General features: G+C 42.2%; 1 protein-coding gene across 1 annotated transcript; it reads right to left on the reverse strand.

Moving 5' to 3' along the window:
- Positions 1-11,781: 11,781 nt before the first annotated feature.
- CAPSL (calcyphosine like) lies at positions 11,782-16,254 on the reverse strand. Its single transcript, XM_054398037.1, has 4 exons — positions 16,118-16,254; positions 15,121-15,298; positions 14,062-14,271; positions 11,782-11,883 (listed from the first exon to the last, which is right to left on the reverse strand). Exons 1-4 carry the CDS (start codon positions 16,252-16,254, stop codon positions 11,782-11,784), a joined length of 627 nt encoding a protein of 208 aa, XP_054254012.1.
- Positions 16,255-24,362: the final 8,108 nt, after the last annotated feature.

A 24,362-nucleotide genomic window follows, 5' to 3' on the forward strand; every position in this document is an offset into this window, starting at 1 on the left:
ACCTTACAAGCAACTGTTCTCTAACAGACACAGGACAATGAAGCTTTATGCTTTGTTTTCCTGTGTCCTGTGAATTCCCACCTCCACAATCCACTCTGCTCTCAGTGCAATGCTATAACCACGAGGAAGTGATTTCTCCCACATTTCAGTGATAAGTGGTCTAACCTCAGCTCTCAGTATGCCAGTAGCAATCTCCAATGAAGCAGTAATTAAATTTAATTCAACATGACTTTAATCTTCAGATCTGATTAATCCAGAGAAATCAGAGTGCAGTCCTAGCTGAGGATCACAGCATGAACTCTTCTGTTAATCTCCCTGTTGCTCTTATTAATGCCTAAGCAAGAAATACAGCAAAAAAATTCAAGTTAAACAGAAATCAGTCTCTAATTTTAAACAGCAGTAAGTCAACATTAAAACTGGTCTGCAGTCAGTAAAGGTCCAGAAGTATGCAAAACTCCAGTAAATACAGTTGCTACCAGGCATTAATTGACTGAGCATCCAGGATATTGGCGAGCTCACTGAGGCCCCAGGGGAAAGGGCACATGGATACACTTTAGGAATATATTTTCTCAGACTGGTTTTTGGAGTTCGAGAGAGCTTAAAATAAAGCAACCACCTACATGCCACTAGTTTTTTGCTATCTGTCCCAAAGCAAATTTTGGGATTCACAGCTACTTCTGCTAGTGTTACATATTAAAGATGTTCAGTATTTCATGTACTAGCAATGTTCTGCTAAGAAAACAAACCAAGATCAATGAAAATCAAAGTCCCACCTCTTCCTATAAACTGTCTAGGACTGTGAAATGCATAATGTTGTTTACCTCTGCAGTTTTTGCACAAGCATCAGTGCAGCATGTGTTTTCCAGGACAGAAGGGCTGAGCAGACCACATTTGTTTATTAGCATTCCTAATGGCTGCATAAGAATAGTTTGAATTTGGCCAGGCAACGTCTCATGAAACATCTGACCTATGAAGATGGATGGAGCATCATGGATCCTGGCAGTGATTGTTATGATGGAGAAAAGTGTCCTGTTCTTTCCCATTCACCTTTCGCTGGACTCTGTGCCCAGCTTCAAGGGGTTGCCCACATGCTGCCACACAGAGATGGCTGAGACACTTCAGACACCCTCTGTGATGCTGTGCATTGAAGAGCACATGCTTGGAGATAAAGCTGCTCAGTCATGTCAAGGTTACATGACAGCTGAGCAGTGTGGCCTTGGGAAATCCAAGCCACTCTGCACTCTGGGATTTGGGTTCACATCACTCTGTAGTCCCAGTTCCTCTAGCTGCTTAAAATTCTTCTTTGCTGAAACATATTCACATTACCAGAGTCTAAGGGTAAAAAGAATCCTCCCTTATTCACAGCGTTGTTCAAATTTGATCTGGTTGATAACATCCACTGAGACATCACAGTATTTGATATAGCTTAATAGAAAAAAAGCAGTGCTCTGAAGACAGCACTCCACCTTCCCTACCTCCACCCAGTGCCAGGGGAACCTTCAAATGGGGATGATCTTATGGTCCCTGTGTGCAAATGGGTTGAGGATTTGGCTCAAGGCATTATAATGACATTTTACAGGTGTTTTTTATTGCTGTTTCTTGTCAAATGAAATTTTGATTAGTGTCATAGAAAAGAAAAAAAATCTGAAAGCCATGGACATTAATTATCTTTATAATGCTTGTATTTCTTTTTTTAAATGAGCTGCTGGTAATACTCATACTGTGCTGACTTGCACAGTGCAACTGCATATGAAGACAGACTGTGCTGGAAAGATACCATCTTCCAGTAACACAGTGACAAACAAAAAAAGGACATAGAGGAAGAAGCAAAAGCACATCAGAAAAATCCTGTACAATATGTGCTATGCCTGCTTTGAACTCATGCACACATTTTTAAAGATTAAAAGGGATATCACATTATTTGCACTATTTAAGCAGTCAGGTACCCATATGTAATAGTCTCTCTGTTTGGTGAGAAAGGTATATTGCTCTTCCCTGCCCATGGCTGGGGGGTTGGAACTAGATGGTCCTTGAGGTCCCTTCCAACCTTAACAATTCTATGAATCTATGATCTTTAAAATAGGAAAAGTAGTAGAAGCCTGATGTTTATTTACTGTAATCACTCTGAAATGGTTATATTTTTCCTATGTAGTATTTGTATTTTTGCATAGCTGCTAATGTTTGAACATTCATTCTATTTTCTATGTCTTATTATTGTATTTAATTAGATAACATGGTTTTGTAATGATTTTACTGTATTAAAATGACATGGCTACTTGCATGACCTATTTATGCTGTTCTAATTAATTTTTTTTAATATTCATCTATTGGGATAGGATTCACTCTGCCCTCACTGTAATTAGGATAATCCCATGGGTTCTGCCTAACTTCAAGCAAGATAAATCCCAAATAAAGCCAAACAGCTGTAGAACAACAGCAAGCATCACCCTCTGTTTAGCATCACCATCTTGCAAGCTAAGAAAGAGAGCCTCTCTGCAACTTCAGTTCTAATATTTTGGAGTGGGCATGTCTGTTTATCCTGACTGACTGCCATAAAGCTATGTGGGTGAAGCCAATCCCCTGCCAATGGCTTGTACCTGCTCAGGTGAAACTGCTCAAGTGCCCTTATGCACCCATAAGTCTACACCATGAGCACTAGAAAACAGGACAAGAAAAAAAAAATCCCTTAGACTGTCAGTAGCACAGATATGTGTATGGAAAGGCAAAGTCTTCTATCAGCTGTCCTCTCAAAGATGAAGCTTCATTTATACACTGGAATTCTGATAAATATGTAACTATTATCAAACAGAACAACCTTCTGTTAATTACATTCTTCTCAATGTAGCTTTTTTTAATGGAGGAGAAAGAAATTCTCTACATTAAGGGTGTTGAGACACTGGAATGGGTTGCCCAGGGAGGATGTGGATTCCCCGCTTCCTGGAGATGTTCAAGATTAAGTTGGAAAAGGCACTGACCAACCTGATCTAGCGGAAGGTATCCCTGCCCATGGAATGAGGTTGGGACAAGATGATCTTTAGGCTCCCTTCCAACCCAAAGCATTTTATGGTTCTACAACATCACAGAAGTACAGAGGGTTAGGGGCTGGAAGGGACCTTCAGATATCAAGTCCAGCCTCCCTGCCAAAGCAAGACCACTTACAACAGGCCACAAAGGAAATGCTTCCAGGCAGGTTTTGAAACTCTCCAGAGAAGGAAAACTCCACAACCTCTCTGGGCAGCCTGTTCCAGTACTCCAGCACCCTCACCACAAAGAACCATCTCCTTGTGTTGAGGTGGAACCTCCTGTGTTCTAGCTTGTACCCACTGTTCCTTATCCTATCACCACTGAAAAGAGACAGGCACCTTCATTTTGACATCCACCCCTCAGGTATTTATAGACATTGATAAGATCCCTTGTCAGCCTTCTCTTCTCATGACTAAACAGCCCCAGTTCTCTCAGTCTTTCTTCATAGGAGAGATGTTCAAGTCCCATGATCAACCTGGTAGCTTTCCATTGGAAGCTCTTCAGCAGACACCTGTCTTCCCTGAATTGGGGATCCCAAAACTGGGCAAGGTATTCTCGGTGTGGTCTCACCAGGGCAGCGTAGAGAGGGAGGAAAACCTCCCTGGACCTTCTGGACACACTTTTCTTGATGCATTCCAGGCCATCTCATGCCAGATATAGGAGTTACTTTATTCCAGTCATGCACTTGGGCATATGATGAAGCCTATGCAGAAAAGTCTCCTTCCAGAGAGCAACATTGAGCACAGCCAAGTTGAAGAGGGGTTAAATGTTAGCATTAAGGTTTCAGAAGGACCCAAGTCACAGAAATTACCATGAAACCTGTTCATTGGACTACATTCTACTGCTACCAAGCCAGTGTCAACAACTGGGTCATTACAGTGGTGTTAAGTCCTTTCAGGCTGAACTTTCATAAATCTAAGCCCTTTCAAAATAACTCTGGGGATTAGGCTGCTCTGAAATGTGCAAAGGCTAGCAGTCTCCTTCAGCTTTGACAGTCTAGTGTGAACTGTAGGAGTTAAACCTTCTGAAAAAATCAGTCCCTGACTATTTATAAGGCCTGAGTACCAATATTTAAGCAGTCATTCCTGAACAATAAATGATTTTAAAGCCATCTACATACATTTGAAGGGTGTACACAGATATAAAACCTTTCCAATTCCTTTGGGGAAAAAAAAATCCAAATATGCACTAAAGCAAGAAGAACCAGAGGGACTTCTCATCCATAGCCAGCATTTAAATGCATGGTACATATATACAGCCACAGCTATGCCTTGACAACACTTCAGTGGGTCAAGACCAAGTAGTTTCCTTATTCTAAGAGACAAAGTTTCCCTCGTAGCTGTTCACAAATTCCCACCAGACTCAACACCCTCACAGGGGTACAGATCACCTTCTTTATTTCAGCATAACCTTCCTCCTCCATGCTTTCTGTCTCCTCAGCTACACATACAAAAAGAGATTGGTGACCCCGGTTTCTGTGTAGCTGCTTTATGACACTGTGTCTCAGCTGCCTGCTCCTCTCTCCACATTAACAGGCAGGCTCAACTACTTCTTCTGTGCTCCTGGTCCAACACTGTTGCTCTCCCTTCTTTGTTTCCTCCCTCATCTATGTGCAGCTCATTTGCAGTGCGTAAACATCTTCTACTGTCACACAAACGCTAATCCATTAAATCAAATGAGTCTTTTGTTAGTTATAACAATCTAATTCTAATGATGTTGAAAAATGTTAATTAGCTCCCAAGGTGATACTTGTCCCCTGCTGAATTTATTAGTTTGTTTACTAAATCTCCTCCTCCTTTGCATGTTCGTTGGACAGGCTGATAAAACACACAGTGAGGCTCTGTGTGTCAAGTGGAGTGGTAGAAGACCAGCTAAGCACAAGGAGGCAGGGGAGATAGGATAGATTAAACCTATGTGATTGTGCAGTGAAGTTTGGGCCATGAAATAAATGGGCGCCTGCAGGGACTAAATTTGGGGCAGTTTTAGGCAGACACAAACTGACCATGAAGCTGTGCCTTCCGGTATCAAGGTCCCTGGTGATGCTGGCAGGATATTTCTGCAAGGCAAGAGTTCAGCCCTTTCCAGGCTTCTTAGCATATGCATTTACTGACATGAAGGCCAGTATTTATATTGTAATACTGCAGTGCTGCAGCACTGGTGAAACAGCAGTGCATTTTTAGTCTTTAGCTTTTGGCTCGATCTTGTTATCTCTTAGGTTGTGGGCTTCTGAAGCTATCCTGTAACATCAAGTAAAATGTAACATACTAGAGACTCAACACCTCCTTTTAGAGTAAAACATTTCCTTATGCTGTGTGTAACAGGACATTGACAAAACAAATCTAACATAGAGACACACAAGAAAGAACTGGTGACGCTGGAACATGCTATTACTAATTCATACCAACTAGCCCAGCTCTAGGAGTCAGCAAGACTGCCTTCAAGCAACACATATCAAAACATGGAAGAGAACTCAGCACTGGGATGCTTGTTGGTGTCATCAAATCCTGCCGTTCTGAAAATATTGCACAGATGGGAACTGGGGGGAAAAAACCCAAACCCACAACAAACTATATGGTGTTTCACTTCTTTATAGTCTCTGCTCCCAAAGAAGTTGGTGCAAATGAAAGTAAAAGTCAGACTTTTCCAGGATTTCTTCCTCTAGAGCATTAGTTTATGTGATGGTTTAAAAATGTCTCTTTAATTTTTCTTCTCAAAGTTCAAGCAGAGAAAGCTAAGGAATGTAAATAAGTCACTATTGGGTGTAGGAAAGCAAAAATAATGATTGTTCTAAACACTTCCATTGGATAGATAGAAATGTTTAAGAACCACTACTCAAAACAAAGTTAGGGCAGTCAGAGTCTGAGCTCTCGGCTTCCTTGCTGGGCTGTCTGGGTGCTTCTTCTTCTCTTCTGTCTGAAGATAACACACTGACCTTGGTGAGCTAAGTTAACATCCTCTCTGCTTTTATCTAACTCTGCTTTCTGCCAGGGAGGTCTGGGGAGACAAAGCCCCTGGGAGAGAGGCCCCTTGGGAAAGTCCCCTTTGGGGGGAAGCAAAGGGAGCTTGGTTGTGCTTTTCTGTTGATTGTATATATTTGAAAATGTTGTAAATTTTGTATATTTGTACATATTCATTGCATTTCATCATAGATTGTAGATCTGCTTGTAAATACAGCCTTCATTTGCTTCCAGACTGAGCTAGACTGGTTGTTGTCAGTGTGGGGGGATTTCAGCTCTCACACTGATACAGTTTAAAAGTTCACTTTTTGTAACTTAAGAATCAGAACAAAAGTGTTTGCAATGTGTGATGGCTATATACTGTTGCCCAAAGCAAGATGCTTATGTAACACACCCACATATTTTGCAAATAATTCTTTTACATCTTTCAGAGAAATCTGATTTTTGTGTCTGTCTGCCCTTAACAGACAATAGGATGTGTTGCTGCATCCAGTTGTCAGAGCATTTGGTCCAGTGACACTGATGTCAACAGATTGAGCTTCTCATACTGGAAAACAGCTGCTTCTATGTCCTGGCAAAATTAATATTAGAAAAGTTATTCCAGTTATTGGTAAATAGTAACTGCCACAATGAAATTAGATTAGTCCAACATTAGCAGCGTCACCAAATGAATGCAAAGAGCCCTAAAGTTTGGTCAAGGAGTAAGAAATGAGAAGCAAAGCATAAATGCATTGGTGGAAACGTCTAAGGGAATAAACCTGTGCCAGAAAGTCAGAGTTTCTTTAGAGCAATCCCTTGTTGGTTTGTTTTTTTTTTTTCCAGAATATACACAAGTTAAAAAACCAACCAACCAACCAGAAAACCCAGTACATTTGGAATGTTAAAATGAAATTGTAGGTTTTGGGAAAAATACTACATTTTCAATGAAAAAAGAACGTATTTACCTCTGGAAAATAAACACTGCTCACATTTTTAGCACAATCTCTGCTTTTCCACAGAAAACCAGGCTTCACGAGTCAGCTTTAGCAAAACATTACACTTCCATTTTTTCTCATTTTTCCTACTTGGCAAGACATTCAACAAAGTCTAGATCCCATCTCCATTCTTCAGCTGCAGCTCTGGTTGAGATCAAGGGCAATGTTGTAAACTGGGAGGCAGCCTGCATCCAGGTTTTGGCAAAGAGGGGTTGCAAATCCATAAGCTGAAGCTTTTGCATCTTAGAGTGCCCCCACCTCCTGCAGCCAAAACAGGGTAGATACAGGTTGGGCATAAGGAGTAAGTTCTTCAAATGAAAGTGTTAAAATACTGATACAGGTTTACCAGGGATGTGGTTGAGGCCCTGTCCCTGGAGACATTCAAAATCAGACTCTATGTAGCCCTGGGCAGTCTGACCTAGTTGGAGGTGTCCCTGCTGACTGCAGGGAGGTTGGATAAGATGACCTTTGAGGTAATCTGTGAATCTATGTAATGCTCACTTTGAAATCACAAACTCAGTTGGAGCAAACCAGTATGGCCCAGCAGCTGCTTCAAATACTGAGACTGCTCTCAACCACCTGAAGACTTGGCTTTAAGCACAGCTTGCTAGGAAACATGCTCTCTGTTCACCCCTTCCTCCTGGACTGGATGTGAGGAGGGATTTCTAGAGAAACATGCTGTAATCGTAGTGAAAGCCATAGGAAGTGGGCAGCTGCTGACAGCTGCATGTTGCTCTCAGCATTATCTGTTTTCCCTGGGGAAGCTGAGTGTGCTGCCGCTGCTCCCAGTGTGAAGTACAGGAGTTGGGAGGCAAAAATAACAAAAATCACCAGGCTAGCTCCTTCCCCCAGGTGCTGACAGCAGAGCCCATGAGACCAGCTCAGCAATGCCAAAGATCGGCTCAGCCCATGTCACTGCAGAGTTTTGAGGCAATACCATGTAGAAAGCTGGAAACATTCAAGATCCAGTTGGATGGAACTCTGATCAAACTCGGTGCTACTCGTTGCAGGTGGTTAGACTAGATGACTTTTAAAGGCTCCTTCCAACTCAAACCACGGTATGATTCTATGACAAAGGCAAGCTGGCTTTTTTATACAGCAACGTGAGCATGCGGTTTCTTCTGCAAAAATCTCAGCTGCTTCCACCTGCCTCTAAAAAGACAGCTTTGTGCTAACAGACCAACAAAATGAATCCTATCACTCAATATTCCTTGTAGTCCAAAATCAAGATTATATGCCAGTGAGTGGGTCATGCATTAGAACCTCCAGGACAGACGTGAAGCCACAAAAAGCACACAAGAGGCCACACCAAAACGGATACTGCCTGAGCACTGCCTGTCACTGCGTAACACACAACAGGGAGAAGTTGTCCCCTGCCTCCCCCGTGCTATGCTTTGTGCTTTTCCGGCCTGAGGGCGGGGTCACAGAAGTGTTCTGATGGCTCAGATAAAGGTAAGGAGGGCAGTATAAGGAACTCTTTTCTCTCATGGAGGGACTGCAAGTCTCCGCCAGCATTTTTGGAGCATTGTCCTGGTGCTGCCTGGCAGGGAGGGAAAAGCTCAGCCTTGACAAGGTTCTGCACCACAGGGCCAGCTGGAGCTCAAGAAGCAGGCAAAACCTCCACCTCTGGTGTTGGCCCACAGCCTTGCAGATTCAGATGTTCCTATGATTTGTGCCATCCTGTTTAGCATCTGTTGCACAATCAGAAAGAAGAAATAGTGTTTCAAACATGAAGCATCAACCAAAATCTGACAATCTTGATGCTAGTGCCAGATACAATCATGTACATTGCCACCTATCTCCCACTATCTGTATGCTGTGCAACCACAGACTGACAGGACAGCCTGCACCACCATCTATCTCTAGCATCTGCTGGGTCTGTAACCAGCACACAGCGGCCTGCAGCTAAGCAGAGGTGCTTTAGCTTCACTTTTGGCTCTCACAGATCACATGCAGCAGCCCCAGAAGACAGGAACAGTGAAGTGCTGAAGGGCAGCTCTAGACACCCTAGCCCTGATATTCCTTCATGTCAGAACCCTTTGGCTTGCTTACAAACTTACCACAGTGCTTCCACACAACCTCAGGGGGGTGTGTATGTGTGCAGTGCATCATTGTGGCTGCCCATCTCTTAGTAGAGATTTTCCTACCTAGCAGTCAGTGCAATGGCTGTGCTCATTCCACAAATTTGAACACATATTAATCAAATGACATTTCTTACAGCACAGGTTCCAATTTGTGCTTTACAGCTTCTGACCACAAGTGAAAAAAACACATTATTATTTACCAGATTATTTGTTTTCCTGAAAGCACTATGCCTTTTCTGCAGCTATCAGTTTTCACTCATATTGCCCCAGGATCAATTCTGTTCCCACAGAAATTAAGGAAACTTTGTCATCAGGTTGGACGAATCTGAAACTACCCCTTGGAAGCATGATCCATGCAAATCTCAAAATTACTACATTGTGAAAAACATCCTCTTGATGCTGAGAAAGTGTATCCAGTGAATGAGGAAGCTGGCACACAGGTAGATCCAAGGAGCCAAGAGCTGGTCTGAGGGTACTGAGAATCATCAGCTGTGGCTCTTACCTGCCGGGTGGGCACTGAGCCCTCCCACCAGTAGAAGACTGTTTGAGCTCTCCTGGCTCATGTCCACAAAAACCTGCATTAGTCATGTTCAGTGCAGAAATGTCAACCTGGAGCACTGAGCTTTCCCTAGGTCCCCAGGGGCCAGTGACAAAGCTTCTGCTGGTTTTAAAAAAACATAATTGCTTCTACTACCACTGAATATAACTTCTGGAAAGGTACCTTACATTTGGGATTAAGTAAAATCAGAAGGTATTAACACTGAAAAGACAAACTGGTTGCAGTTATTCAGATTAAAACTTCCACTGCACTTGATTAAACATCAGCTCAGCAGATTGCTGTAGGGTCTGAAGACATGAGATAGAGTGTCAGGAGGAAATCAGTTATTTTTCATTTTGTGATTCCCACAGTCCATTCACATTACTTTCTTTTTATTCAAGACACAAAAGACAAATAGCACAACGCTATGTTGTGGAGCCAATTAGTAAGTGAGAAATAAAGGGATTCTACTCAAGCTGCCAGGATATATACGGCCTCTACTTGACAGTAAGTTTGGGGTTTGTGTCAGGTATGTTGGCACTTCAGTAGCATCACAGTAAGTAAAGGCTCCACTTATCATCAGTGGCAATCATAAAGAGACTTTTTCCACCGGTTTCCAGTGTCAGCCAGTGTGTCACCGTTGTGTCAGTTTCTGAAGGCTTACAAATCAAAGAACTGCATCTACACGCCCTCTACAAAGTAATCACTAGCAGATATTGCCTGTGCTGAGACGATGGCTGGGCGAAACAAAAGCAGAACTTGCTTAGGATTAGAGCAGCAAGGACTCAAGACTTCAGTGTTTGACTTATTAGCAGCCCAGGCTAATTAAGAGATGAAATTTCATTAGTCAAGCTCTTTTGAAAGTCCAGTCTATAAGTCTGTACTGCTTTTAGCTGTCTGGCTGCCATGCACAAGCCATTTACTCTTTGGTACAGCAGCAACATCTCAATGTGGGAGAGCAGCACAGCAGTACAGGAAAAGCAGAAGGAGGAAGACAAAAGGAAAAGGAATTGAGGCAGGAATAACTAAACAGCACACACACACACACCCTTACCCCTTCTTTCTTGTTTTTGTTGTTGTTTTTTTGTTGTTGTATTGTTGTTAGTTGTTTGCTTGGGGGGTTTGTGGGTTGGGTTGGGTTTTGTTTTAACAGTTTTGTTTGTGTACCATTTCCCCATTGTCTATACGGGGCAAGGATGGAAGACTGAAAAACTGAGACATCCTCATTGGTGTGACCATGAAGGAAGGTTCCCATCCTTTTTTTTGCAACATCAAAAACCAAAGAAAACAAGACAGGAAAGCTTCAAGTTCTTGAGTTCCCAGAAAGTTCCCTGAAGTTATAGCTTGGTCATAAAGCAGTATAAATACAAAAAGCAGTGAGCAACTTCCAGTGAAGGTGTGTATGGACAACAGATACCAGAACTAAGAAAATTCATGAAGCACATGTGTGCCCTTTAAAGAAAAATATTAGTGAGATGACCTCACAGCACAAAAAGAAAGCAATAAAAGGAGGGGGAAAGCTGTTAAGGGGGCCCACAGAGCTTTGAAACAAAGCGTGCACAAGAATGGTGTCTGTATGTTCTGTTCTAAGTTCAAGCATAAGCAAGGTTTTAAAGAGTGTTTTCCATTTATTCTGGTCCATGTCTCCCCTTCTTGATTTGTTTCTCCCTCCAGCACTGGAAAGCCACATGTTCCCAGCAGCAAGCTGAGCAGTTGCTCCATCCTGTCAGCGAGACCCAAAAGATGTTTCAGTGCTACAGGCAAGAGGGCTGCATAACCCTCCTGGGACAGGGTTGCTCATGCAATTTGCCCCAGACCATGACCTTTCCAGAATATTTCAATTTCTTCCTCTTGCATCTTCGGTCAAACAGAGCTGTATCTAACACTGGAGGAGAGAATATGTTCAGGACCCACAGGGACCTACTGCAGATGCCTATAAAGAAATGAGTAGCTCATCTCAGAAAGAAAAGAGAGAGAAAAGGGACAGATCTGCAAAGAGGCTAGATGCCAAGTCTGCTCTCTGATTGTGCTCCGATCCCCTGAGTTTAAGCTTACCAAAGCATCTAAGAGTTATTCTGCAGACTGACTGTAATGGACAAAGTTACTGGAAGCTATTATGGCAAATGAGTGTGCTGTTGTGAATACACTTAATCATTGGAACCTACAAAAGGTGGAAGCCAAGCCTGCTTCCTCTAATCATATGATCAGAGTTTCCAAGCATTCTTCATCATGATGATAAAATAGACATCTGTGTCTATTGAAGCACTGACTCCAGCATAGTAGTTCATGAATTCTTCTGTTGTGACCTGAGAGAGAACAAATTAAAATAAGAAAATAAACCTTTTTTTTCCTTTTTTTCCCCCATTGCTATGAGTCAAAACCACACACTAAATGAAACTTAACACCTGCTGTTTCATGCTGTTGCTAGCGAAAAGGAATCCAACAGGAAGAATGAAGACATTGAACATTTGCATTAAGATCACTTCTTTAATAAAGAGCTCTAGTCCTTCATGAACACTTGAATGGAAATGAAAAGTTAAACTAAACTTACCAAGAACTGAAGTTATAACCAGTGGTGCCTAAGAAGAAAAAATGATTTAATGACCCCCCCTTTTTTTTTCCTGAGGATGATATATATTTATTTGCATTAATATTAATAAAAGTGGATGGGGTTTCTGTTGCAATCCAGAGACACCTAGGAGCTTTATATCCATTCATTAGAGAGAATATATCATTACTCTAAATAGATCTCAATTAAAGAAGCAAATATTCTTCCAAATACCTATGAGATTTGAATATCTTTCGTGGGTACTTCGAGGCAGAACCAGTTTTAAAATCAGATGTGCAGATACAAACAGCACATGTCTTTTATGATGCCTTAACTTTTGAACCATGGAGGTCATACTTAAATAAACACCACATGGAAAAACATTTATTCCTACTGCGTTGTGCACTTGAGAGCTAAGACATAAGGATGGGGAGAAATTAAAGCGTAGGCTGTTCTACCATCAGGAACCAATTACAAACTTTGCTGACCCTGCCTATTTCAGATGCATCCAGCAAAGTCAGGGTGAAGAAGGCCTTTCTAGCAGGCTAAGAGCCTTGAGGCATTTCTGCTAAAAACATTCAGTTCATACCAGTCTCATTAGTGACCTTTGATTCAGGAACACAAATCTCACAGTCCATTCCCAGAAGAAATCGCAACCTGGTGGGCTATGTCAGAACTGCTGAGCAGGAGGTAGGTGCCCACAGTAACTTTTCAATAAGCTTTAACACTGCAGCATTTATGAGGTGTAAGGCACTGAACTTGTCAAGGACCATTCTGGGGCCTCGTGCAATGTGTTCATGTATGACTTCAGCACACAGAGCAGGAACATTTTGCTTGGGGTTTGCTAAATGTCACCACTGCTGCAGGGATTAAAGGGTAACTGGTACCTCTGAGGATGCCATAACAGAAAAAGGGATGAAATTCAGATCTGCCAGGTGCAAAGTCATGCCTAAAGGAAATAAAAAATCATAACCTCCCTACTATCTGAGATCCTTCCTGTTAGAAACAAAGCAAGTGGAGGATTTGGCACCATTAGGCAGCCATTAGACTGGTACAAGTCACCAGTGTAGTGCTGCCATGATAATCCAGAAAAGCGAAGTGATAAACATTCCACAATCTGGTTTGATATTATGAAGGGCTTGGCCTGAGAATATCGCCATGTGAGCAGAGATCCATAACTGCTTTAAGTTGGCTGGACAAGCATAAATTCAAACCAAACTAAAAAGGTTTGCTTGGTTTAGAAATGGTTAGGAAGCAAACACATAAGAAGCCCAGCAAGGAAGATGCTCAGACTTTACACAGAGTCAAGGCACTGGAGAGTCAAGGCAGAGGCAAAGAAAGACTCTTAGCCCTGCCCCAGCCTGTGGCTCCTCATGGCATATGACTAGTGTCAGCACCCTCTAACTCTACCTTTCATCCAGCTCTCTATTATGGGCTGGTTTCCAAAATTAAGTGTCTCAGTAATTGCACACATGGAAGGAGTGCTAACTGTAAAGTATCTCAAATATTAAGGAACCTGGTTTTCAAAAGGATTCATAGAGTACCAGGTTGGAAGGGACCTCAAGCATCATCTAGTCCAACCCTTCAGGGTGAGAATTGAGTTTACACAAGATGGTCCTGGTATATATTCTTCTAAGAAGGGAAATATTGTCCAGTTTCTGTGGATCTTGAAAATCAGCAATTGCATGGCTTAGTCTGAAGATATACTTAGAGTAACCTATGAGAATACAGTATTAAGGCTACATGCTTTTGCACCTCCTTTAGAGCCCCTCAGCCTCCAAATGCATAAGGTGTTGCCAACAGTCCTACACAGAGGCTATGCACCTGTTTTACTGCCCCACATAATTTGATGTGAATGCATTCTTGGTACTGTGATCACTCTCAGATGCTGAGGCAGGTGGTGATTTCATAGCTTCATGCTAGGTGTTTAACTTACCTTCCCATCTTTGTCATAAGGTGAATCAAAATTATCCAGAAAAGCCCTGAAAACCTGATCTTCTGTCCAGTCTCCATTTTGGTATTTGGGATGATGCTTTGCATTGTACACCCCCCGCAAATCTTCAATTGTTATCACACCATCTCCACTCTTATCTAACTTTCTAAATGCCTGCATGATGATCTCTTTTCTTGCATTTGACATGGGAGGCTGTAAAGAAATATTAACAGAATAATTTTGTTTCTGACACCTACTTGCCCAGTTCCAAATTCAAGTAATTGCTGTTGGTAATGGTAAACTTATTTCAAGACACTGGGGACAACAAACTGCTGACAGTCTACAATGAGCATTAGCCAGGAAGAACAGTGTATCACCCACAAAGCAGGGTGACTGAGACATTCAGTACCTCTCAATATGATAGTAAAGGGACAATAAAAGAGAAAATGCTACCTAGAACACTTTTCTATTCTACCCATTTAAAAAATTTCTAGCAAGTAATCACTAATTACTCTAAGAACTAATTATTTGCTTCTTTAATTTGGACTTCAGCAGAAAAAAGAGGCTCAAATCAAAATCAGGTTCTTGTGGTTGATTAAAGAAAGCCATCACTGGATTATAAGCATCATAAAGTTAAGGCCAGTTAAGTGAGATTAGTGAGTGGAACCACAGAGGTACCTGGACCTCAGTATAGGAATCCAAGTACCTAACTCAAGGCAGTAATTGCAATTAATTGATTTTCAAAACATCACAACTATTTATTTGCAGCTTTTCAATTCTGTGTGAAGGGACACTTATACCTTGCCAATAAATTGGCAGAGAAGTGTTGGCTTCTGAGTGCTCTCATCCACAGAGGCATTCTTTAGGGTGATTATCACCTTTTGGACATTTAGATGGAAATATAATGTTTTAACTTCTCAAGAGATACTTGACTTTTAAAATAGAGCTCTAGACTTTTGCTGATTTCTAAGGTGAGTCGAAGTGCTATTTCATGTTTAGCTAATGGTGAACCAAGGCTTTTTCTCCGTTTAATTCAGTAACAACGTAAATTCTCAGACTTACTCTCAGTGTGACAAGAAATTCATCAAAATCAATTATTCCATTCCCATCTTTATCAAATACCCGGAAAATGTCTTGTGCTTCTTCCTTGTCTATCATCATAGCATAATCATTTAACCCTTTCACAAACTCTTTGAAATCAAGGGTCCTGCTGTTGTCATCATCCATGATCCGAAAAACTCTGTGAAAAACAAGCAATTAGAGGAAAATGCATAGGAAAACTTGGAGAATGATGCAGCAGTTCAGAACAGTACCAGGGCACAGGGATGCCTTATGAGATAACTTTTCCCAGCTGTACAATCTTCAGAGAGGGGAAAAAAAAAAAAAAAGGACGCCAAATCAAACAAACAAAACCCCAAAACAAATAAAAAACACCCAAAAAACCCAACCCCACATTTCTTAGATTGGATGCCTGAATATTGGACAGCTTAAGTTAAATGAGGTGAAGTCTGCCTTAACTAAAGGAGTCTTCCTGTTCTTTCTGCATTGAGATACATAGAAGTTGGGCATGTAGGTGAAGTTCCAGGTCTTCACCTAGGACCCCAGTGATTTATGGGACCCAAAAGGGTATAATGCAGCTCCCTGTTCCTAGAGATGGGGTGACCACATTTTCAGGATGCCCACAGAAGGAGTCTAGATACTTTCCATAAACTATACAGCTAATAGAACATTACACACAAGGGAATCACACCCCAAGGGAAAGAAAGCACAGAATCTCCAATATTGAGATGCTTAAGTTAAACATAGAAAATACCAGTATCCCCCCCTTCTTCCTGGCAGTTATCTGGGTCTCAAGGAAGCACCTTCCTGTGAGGGATTCATGGTCCTCTGTTCTTCAGCGAGTAGGTCATCCCCATCTCCTAAAACATACGACCCCCAAGCCCAGGCTCTGAGGCTTGTGGCATTTATGTTGAAACCAGAAAACACAAATTTCAGTCCCTGCTTAGCCCATGAGCCTCTTGCAGCTGTATTCTTAGACTCACTGTATTCTTAGACTCACCTGCCAAGTCCTTTGATGCCTGCAGATCCCCTTGCTAAACAACGTAGGCGAAGTCTTTCTACAGGGTCAGTGGTTTTTGACAGGTTCCTTTTGGCCTGGATTGCCATCTCTCGGTCATGCCTAGCTGTGCCTGGCATCTGGAAAACCAAAGAACTCATATGGTGTTGATTCACATAAAAAAAAGTAGAGTGCAGAAACCTGCCTTAGTACATGAAGCATCCCAAATCCCTCACTTGCAAGGTCCTTTCAGCTTTCTTATGAGGACTCATTTTGATTCTGTATTTCCTGTTCTCTATAGCCTTCTAACAGAAGTAGATATTGTCAATGTGGGCTACCAACCCTGAAAGGAGAGCCCAGGCAACCCCCTTGTGATTAACCCAGAGGCAAATACAAAAGTGTGGGTAAAAAATTGCTGCCTAGCATGTAGGAACACAGTGAAAATTGGTGGGTGCAGCCAGAAGAGCAGTGATGTCTCCACACCCCCAATAGCTCTGACACTGGCATTTTCCCACAGGTAGAGCTGTGGCAGGAAAAACCGTCCTGTGTGAGGACCTTTTCCTCATGTTTGCCTTTGTTCCACTGTAGTCCTAAGTCTGTAGATCAGGGCTTTCTCTCATTGCACTGAGCAACGGCAATCACTCCAGTACCTGAGCTCACCTACAGATGACACCTTTAGCTGTGTTAACACCACTGTAGAACAAGCTAATACCTTAAACTTGCAAAACATTCAGAACCCAAGGCTTCAGGACTCTGCCAATGGTCAAATAAGACTTACAGCTTTCCTGAGACGGAAACACTGGAATAAAAAGTGGGACTGTGGACTTGCTACATTGCACTAGCATCACCAAGAGCAGCACGTCCAGGCTGGTGGAGGGTTGCTTCTTCTCCCATAGCAATTATTTGTCCCTAGTGCTAAGAGAATCAGGCTCACCCATGCCCATACTAAATTTTTGGGGACACACTGAATCCTGGCCTCTCAGCACATACTCAGGGCCAGAACTGCCACTGTCTATTCTGACTCCTGGGTCTGCAGACCACAAAGGCCCCTAAAATATTTTCCAGCCTTTAAAGCATGAGAAGAGTAGGGCAGAAAAGAATCACAGAAGGGCTGGGCTGAGTTACAGCAGAGTTCTTGGCTTGGAGAGCACTTGGTACTCTGCTGAGGGTATTCTTGGGGAGATGAAGAAGGTCAGTTTTCTTGTAAGGCATCACCAGTGCATGTTGCACTTTGAATCTTGTCATTGCATGTGCAAAAGCGTGAGTTGAAATGGTCAGAGAAAACATTTGAGAAACATGGAACTGTGGAACCGAACTGTTTCATCTTACAGAATCATAGAACTGCCTGTGTTGGAAGGGGCCTCCAAAGGTCATCTATTCCAACCCCCTCTGCAGTAAGCAGGGGCATCCTCAGCTAGATCCGGTTGCCCAGAGCCCTGTCAAACCTCACCTTGAATATCTCCAGGCCTCAACTACCTCCCTGGGCAACCTGTTCCAGTGTTCCACCACCCTCATGGTAAAGAATTTTTTCCTAACATCCAATCTAAATCTACTCTCATCTACCATTGCCCCTTGTTCTCTCACTACAGGCCTTTGTAAACAGTCTCTCTCCATCCCTTTTGTACCTTTCAGGATGGAAGATGGTTATTTGGCCTCTGCAGAGCCTTCTCTTCTCCCGGCTGAACAATGCCAGCCCTGCCAACCTGTCTTCGTAGCAGAGGTGTTCCAACCCCCTACTCCACTCCTGTCTATGGAGCAACAGCTACAGCAGCTGGCAATGTCATGTGTACTGACTTTTGTAACCCCTTCAGATAACACCAGCTGGGATTGGAAAAATAGAAAAATAACGTCTGTGTTCCTCCCAGGTGGTTATAGTACCAGCCTATTGTAGGACTCTAGCAGAAAAAAGATCATGTCAGCTTTTGCTTCACCCAAAATGAGCAACGTTCTTCTGAGAACCCATTACTGAGTGACCAGAAAGAGATTACAGCTATGTGAAATCAGCATTTGGAAATGTTTTCTGCAAACAATGACCTGTCTTCAAGGGCAGATGTTTAGCTGGCAAAAATATAAAATACATTGAGGTTACATAATCATGGTGCAAATTATATTTCAATGTTATTTTCATAGCCTGTTTTGCATATATATATATATGTTTATATATGTGTTCATAAACAATGCCTGTACAGAGTGCATAATGCAAGCACATGCACCTATGCAGTATACCTCTCTACGATGTTATGTATTTGTATAGCTCTATAAACACCGAGACCAATGAGACACAATTCATCTTCACTGCATGCTGCAATGATCTACACAAACACACACTGTGAGAAGGGTGTAGCAGGCCTTTGCCTTGAGTCCAGGGGAGCCATTTCCATTCATACACAGTGTGCACCACTTAATCATTGTAGAGAGATTCATGAACTGATATTAGGGAGGGATTATCTGATACAATATCTATTATGATCTCCTGAACTTCAGTAAAGCCACTGAAACTGGCCAGTCCTCAGTTAGCTCTGTAGTAAGTTCAAAGGTTGCTTCTGCATTTTTGAGAACTCGTCGTCTCTAGGATGATGAATTCCAGCAGAGGATCATTTTCTTTTAAACATAATTTATTGATTTTCACTCTGAATTCCCACTGTCATTAATGCTGGCTTACTTTCTTTTAGTAGATAAGAGAACTACTTATTAAAAATCTGTCCAGATGTAAACACTTGAAGGTCCATTTCAAACACTCTTTGGCTAAGTAATTAGACAGAGCTTAGGACTCTTTTCACAAAATGAGTTTCCCAGTGTTAGATAATTCTGCTGTTGTTCCTAATTTTTTTTTTCAGTCCCACTTCTGAAGTGGGACAGAACACTCTAATAACCACCCTAATGCCAGAGGCAGAAATATTCCAAATTTCCCCCCTATAACATTATTAATAACACTAACTAAATATTTTTGCTGCTCTTTGCAAATCTTTATTCTCTGTCATGTTCAATAACAAAATCACCAACACCATGTTGTCATATAAAACCCAGAAATTAAAGTCTGTTTGCAAAGTGATTGCACTTACACACTGTATTAAAGCCTCTTAAATATGACCTGGCTTCCTGTGCCACACACCAGTATGCATTTGAGAACCTTTTTTATATATTCAATGAATACAGAAAAACAGTTAAATGTAAACCCTACTACATGAAGTTCTGGCCCATAGTAACACATTTACCACTTCCCTACTTCTGTGAGATGCTGGTTTAAGCTAGAGATAAATCCTTCTGAGGTTGATGAAAGACTATACTATATTGTAAGAGAATATTCTGAATCAGAGCAAGGATGGAGTGATTCACATGTTCTTTCCTCTCATTTTGTTTTTGCTTTTTTTGCATAATGTGATGTAATTACAATTAAATTAGAATTTGCTGAATATAACAGTTCTCTGTATAGCTTACAAATGTGTTATGTATTAATAAAAAGTAAAAAAAAAAAAAAAAACCAAACTCATAACCAAGAAATCCTCGTAACCATAATTCTACACATTTTTAATTCTTATATCTCTTCCATCATCAGATATGGTGAAATGAAAAAGGTGGGCTGGTTAATTTAATTCTGAACACTAGAGAGTTTTGTTTTGCATAGCAGTCTGGGCTACAAGCAATTACAGTACCTCAGGTCCTCAGCATTGTTTGTTTCTACAGGCAGTGTTTTGTTGTGCAGGCTGAACAGAAACGGTCGCGTTTCTTCTGAACACACACAAACCTCAAAATGTTAGGTAAAGTTTTTGCAGGAAAACCCAAGGCTGTTCAGTAACTAGATCCCTTTAGATCCCTCTAAGCTTGAGGTTTAAACCTGGAAGGAGTCAGATTTAATCTAAGCTCAGCACCATTAATTTACATGGTTTCCTTCTGATGAGCCCAAAGCCTCCTGTGAAAGCCCTGAAAACCACCCCAGTGTGGCAGGCAGAATGGATTACTGTAGGATTCTGAAGCCCCTGTCCTGGCCAAATGCACACACTGCCCCTGAGAAGATCTGAGAGTTTGAGAACGGGTTAGTCACCTAAACCAATTTTGTCCACATTTGGTTTATTTCTGATAATTTCATTACATAGTTAAGAGTATGAAAACACCCTATTTGGCAACCATCTAAACAACTCCTAAAAATCCAGCTTCCAGTCACACTGACCCCTCTGAAGCAGCCTTCCCTCTGCCTCTCCACCATTCATAGCATCATTTGGCTCCCATTTTCTGGCAGGTGGTGCCTTACTGCTCTTGTTATTTTGCATATATATTTATCAGTCTTTGCAAAATACTTTTGGCTGAACTGCAAACCCAGCTGATCAGAGAAACTCACTGCAAGCTAGCAAACAAGAGATAAAATCCTTTACCTGGAAATCTATCCTGTATCCAGGATTTTCACCCAGGACCTGGGAGGTGTCAGGGGGCTGGGATGGTGGCGTACCCCACTTGCTTTCCCACTCCCAGGCTCTCACTGGCTCAAGGCAGGAAGTGGAGGGGCTGCAGGGCTGCAGGCTCACTGCAGAGCTTCCTTGTCCATCTCGTTTTACTTGTTTACACACCCAGCTGCCTTGGCCCCCCCTTTTTTGGGAGGCCTGGAGTTTACCAGCTGGTCTCCAAGGTGACAGTGGTGGCTGTGGCTGGTCTAACCTGCAATTACACTGCTTCCCTGGGCAACTGCTATTGTATTGCAAGTATCCTTTTATTTAACCTCTTTTTATATCAAAGTCTTTCTTCTCTCTGCCCACATGGGCTGCAGGGGAAGAGTGAAGGACATCTTTGTGTTGCCCCTCACTGAGATGCTCAGGGATGCCTGCAGGAGGGTGCAGCATTCCTGTGCCAGCATTGGGCATGGCTATGTTTTGATAACATGTTTCTCTGCTGCATAGTTGATTGGGTTAAAAAACCTTGCTGGTTCAAGCCTTTACTCAAAACACTATAGGAGACAGCGTTGATTGTGTTTCAAAAAAGCCCCAGGTTGCTGGTGGTTAGTTTTTTTTCCTGCTGATTAAATAATGTTCTGGAGACTCCTGGTGAGAACCTCTGGGTATATGCTCAGATTCATTTCAGTCTTGGAGAAAAGAAGGCTCCGAGGTGACCTTATTGTGGCCTTCCAGTATCTGAAGGGGGCCTACAAGAAAGCTGGGGAGGGACTGTTTAGGATATCAGGTAGTGACAGGACTAGGGGGAATGGAATAAAGCTGGAAGTGGGGAGATTCAGGCTGGACTTGAGGAAGAAGTTCTTCCCCATGAGAGTGGTGAGAGCCTGGAACGGGTTGTCCAGGGAGGTGGTTGGGGCCCCATCCCTGGAGGTTTTTGCAGCCAGGCTGGATGAGGCTCTAGCCAGCCTGATGTAGTGTGAGGTGTCCCTGCCCGTGGCAGGGGGGTTGGAACTAGATGATCCTTGTGGTCCCTTCCAACCCTGACTGATTCTGTGATTCTATGATTGGTTCGTTTGCAGCAAGAAGAAAACTGAAAATGTTAAACACCTATATGATGAGGAAAAAGTGCTCTCTGCCTGGACAAATCTATTAACAACTCTGTCTGCAGAAGGTCATAAATATGATCAGTGACATAAGGTAACACTTGAAGAAGAAATCACTGTCTTTATAGACTTCTTAGGGGTAAAAAGTAGCCTGTGTTATGCTCCCCAGCCCTCTCTGGCAGGAGCAAGCTGAACAGACAGTATCAGGAGCGATGGTAGTAGCAGCTCATCAGAGGCAGTGCAAGAATGCATGGGAAATGGAGAGAGAGCCCAGTCCTGCCCATGGATAAAACATCAGGCAAGAATGACTAAGTGCATTGTTTCCTGGCAAGGGCAGAAAATTATTTTAGGCAATTACAAGAGTAGTAACATTTGTTTCCTGGTGGGCTGCTTATCTTACATCAACAGGTACTTCCTGGTACTAAACTGTGGCTTGTGCAAGACTTTGTATCTCTTATCTGGTAACTGATTGTACATTAATACACAAGCAGGAACCAATGATTATTTAATCATTCAGTGATTAAAAATATTAACTTTGTGACAATATAATGTCTCCTTGTCTGCTATCTTTGTTTTGTGAATTGATCTCCAGAAGCCTCCTGGGAATACAGAAGTGGTAAGAGGAATCCAAATACAACTCGGGTTGCTGGTGCAGGAGCAGCCCCTGCTGTCCAACAGTGCACACTGCAGAGGCAAAATGGAAACACTGAGACAGGAGAAATAATTTTCACTGAACAAAGACTTGGTTCTTGAAATTCAGTATCCCACCTAAATAAAGCAATTCTTCAGATGCGCAGTTTGCATTCACTCTCAGAGGGGTGGATATAGATCCAATAAACAGCAAGAACAGGCTGCTGAAAGCAAAAGAACAAGTTAATATCTGGACACTTGGCTGCCATCTGCTGTCTTTCCTGCCGTCTGCCAGTAAGCCCAGGCACACACATACACTTGTGAATGTTCAGCCTGCCTTCCACGCACTCCTCAGAAAACTGGACTGTGCCACGCCTGAGATAGTTAATGAGTTACAAATCTGAACAACCATTAGTGTGCTTCCAGGTGTCTCAAATTGCTGAGATTAAGTTTATTTGACAGTACCTGCTCTGCTGCTGTGCTTAAAGCTGTGAGCAAAGACCAGTCAATTCAGAATTTATTGTAAAGGAGATAGAGATTTCACCAGAACCCTGTAATTTTCCCTCCTCATTTTCTATCCAGCTCTGAATACATACCTGTTTGATTTTCGGTTTCCTTCAGTCTGAATGGCCTGATGTCAGTTTGTGTTTTGGTTGAATCTACTACAAAAAAATATGAGATCTAACATGACCTATACACTCAAGAGAGAGAGATCTCATAATTTAAGTTTCAAAAAAGTTCAAATTTATCATTGAATTTAGGCAAGAGACAAGGTATAAGAAATGTCTTGTAAGCATTATAAGAAATGTCACAAAGAAAGGAGAGAAGCTAATGGGTATTTTGCCATAGTTAGTTTATAAATATTAGCATTGCTTCTTAATGTGCTGCCTGTGATCATCACTGCTGAAAAGTTTACCAGCAGTGAGAATTACAGGTATGAACATATCCACTTGTAATTGGTAAGGGAATCAGAACAGTGTTTAATTCTCAATACAACTAAATTAACAGGGGGGAAAAAAAAAAAAAAGGCAAGCATGAAGTATCAGAATAGTATACACCAAAGAGTAATTTTAGAGGCTTGTGATTTTCCTGCCATTAAAATTGAGTATGTTTCACATATACCAAAAAAAGAAAACCCCATGTAGCATTGTCAGGAGAAAAGTATTTCCATTTTAAATCAAGCTGCAGTCCAATTAAATTAAACTCCCAAACCAAATAAAAACCTTTTATAGCCAAAAATACTGTTTCCCTGTGTGGTTTGTAGTTATCCAGATGAAATTAATCGTGCTGACAATTGTTCTCTGGAGGAGAAAACAGCTAGCATTTGCAGACTGTGTCCACATTACTGAACACCTTCCAAAGAGTGTGGTCACATCCAGCCTGCTGGGGATGGTTCCCAGCCTCACAACAATGATGCAGCCCAGTTTCTCCACATGGATCTGACCCCACTACAGTGACCCTAAGCTCATCCCTTGGGGCTGAGGAGCCTTCCATCCTAGAGAATCATAGAATCATAGTTATCAGGGTTGGAAGGGACCTCAAGGATCATCTAGTTCCAACCTCTCTGCCATGGACAGGGACACTTCACACTAGGTCAGGCTGCCCAGAGCCACATCCAGCCTGGCCTTAAACACCTTCCGGGATGGGGCTTCTATCTCCTCCCTGGGCAACCTGTTCCAGTGTCTCACCACCCTCATGGTGTAAAACTTCTTCCTAACATCCAGTCTGAATCTACCCATTTCTAGTTTTGCTCCATTCCCCCTAGTCCTACCACTACCTGACATCCTAAGAAGTCCCTCCCCAGCTTTCTTGTAGGCCTCCTTAAGATACAGGAAGGCCACAATAACGTCTCCTCAGAGACTTCTCTTCTCCAGACTGAACAGCCCCAGCTCTCTCAATCTGTCTCCACAGGAGAGGTGCTTCAGCACTCTGATTATCAGTGTCAGTGTCAGCAATACCTGCCCAATGGTTTGCTGTGCCTAGCTACATATCTTTGACAGACCTTATCTTTACATGTAATCTTACCTTATCTTGTTTCCTCACTCTGGAGAAGCACAAACAAGATTTTTATTTTTTTTTTAACACTATGTTTACTGCAGGCAAAGTGTAAACAACCTAATGCTGTGGGCTTGG

Source organism: Indicator indicator, chromosome Z, assembly GCF_027791375.1.
Source record: "Indicator indicator isolate 239-I01 chromosome Z, UM_Iind_1.1, whole genome shotgun sequence".
Lineage (NCBI taxonomy): Eukaryota > Metazoa > Chordata > Aves > Piciformes > Indicatoridae > Indicator > Indicator indicator.

Excerpts from the sequence above, each read along its gene's own strand:
- CAPSL (XM_054398037.1), bottom strand. The coding sequence starts at position 16,254 with ATGCCAGGCACAGCTAGGCATGACCGAGAGATGGCAATCCAGGCCAAA. Across the intron at positions 14,272-15,120 it reads AATTTCTTGTCACACTGAGA|CCTCCCATGTCAAATGCAAG; the intron begins GTAAGTCTGAGA and ends ATTTCTTTACAG. Across the intron at positions 11,884-14,061 it reads CTTATGACAAAGATGGGAAG|GTCACAACAGAAGAATTCAT; the intron begins GTAAGTTAAACA and ends GTTCTCTCTCAG.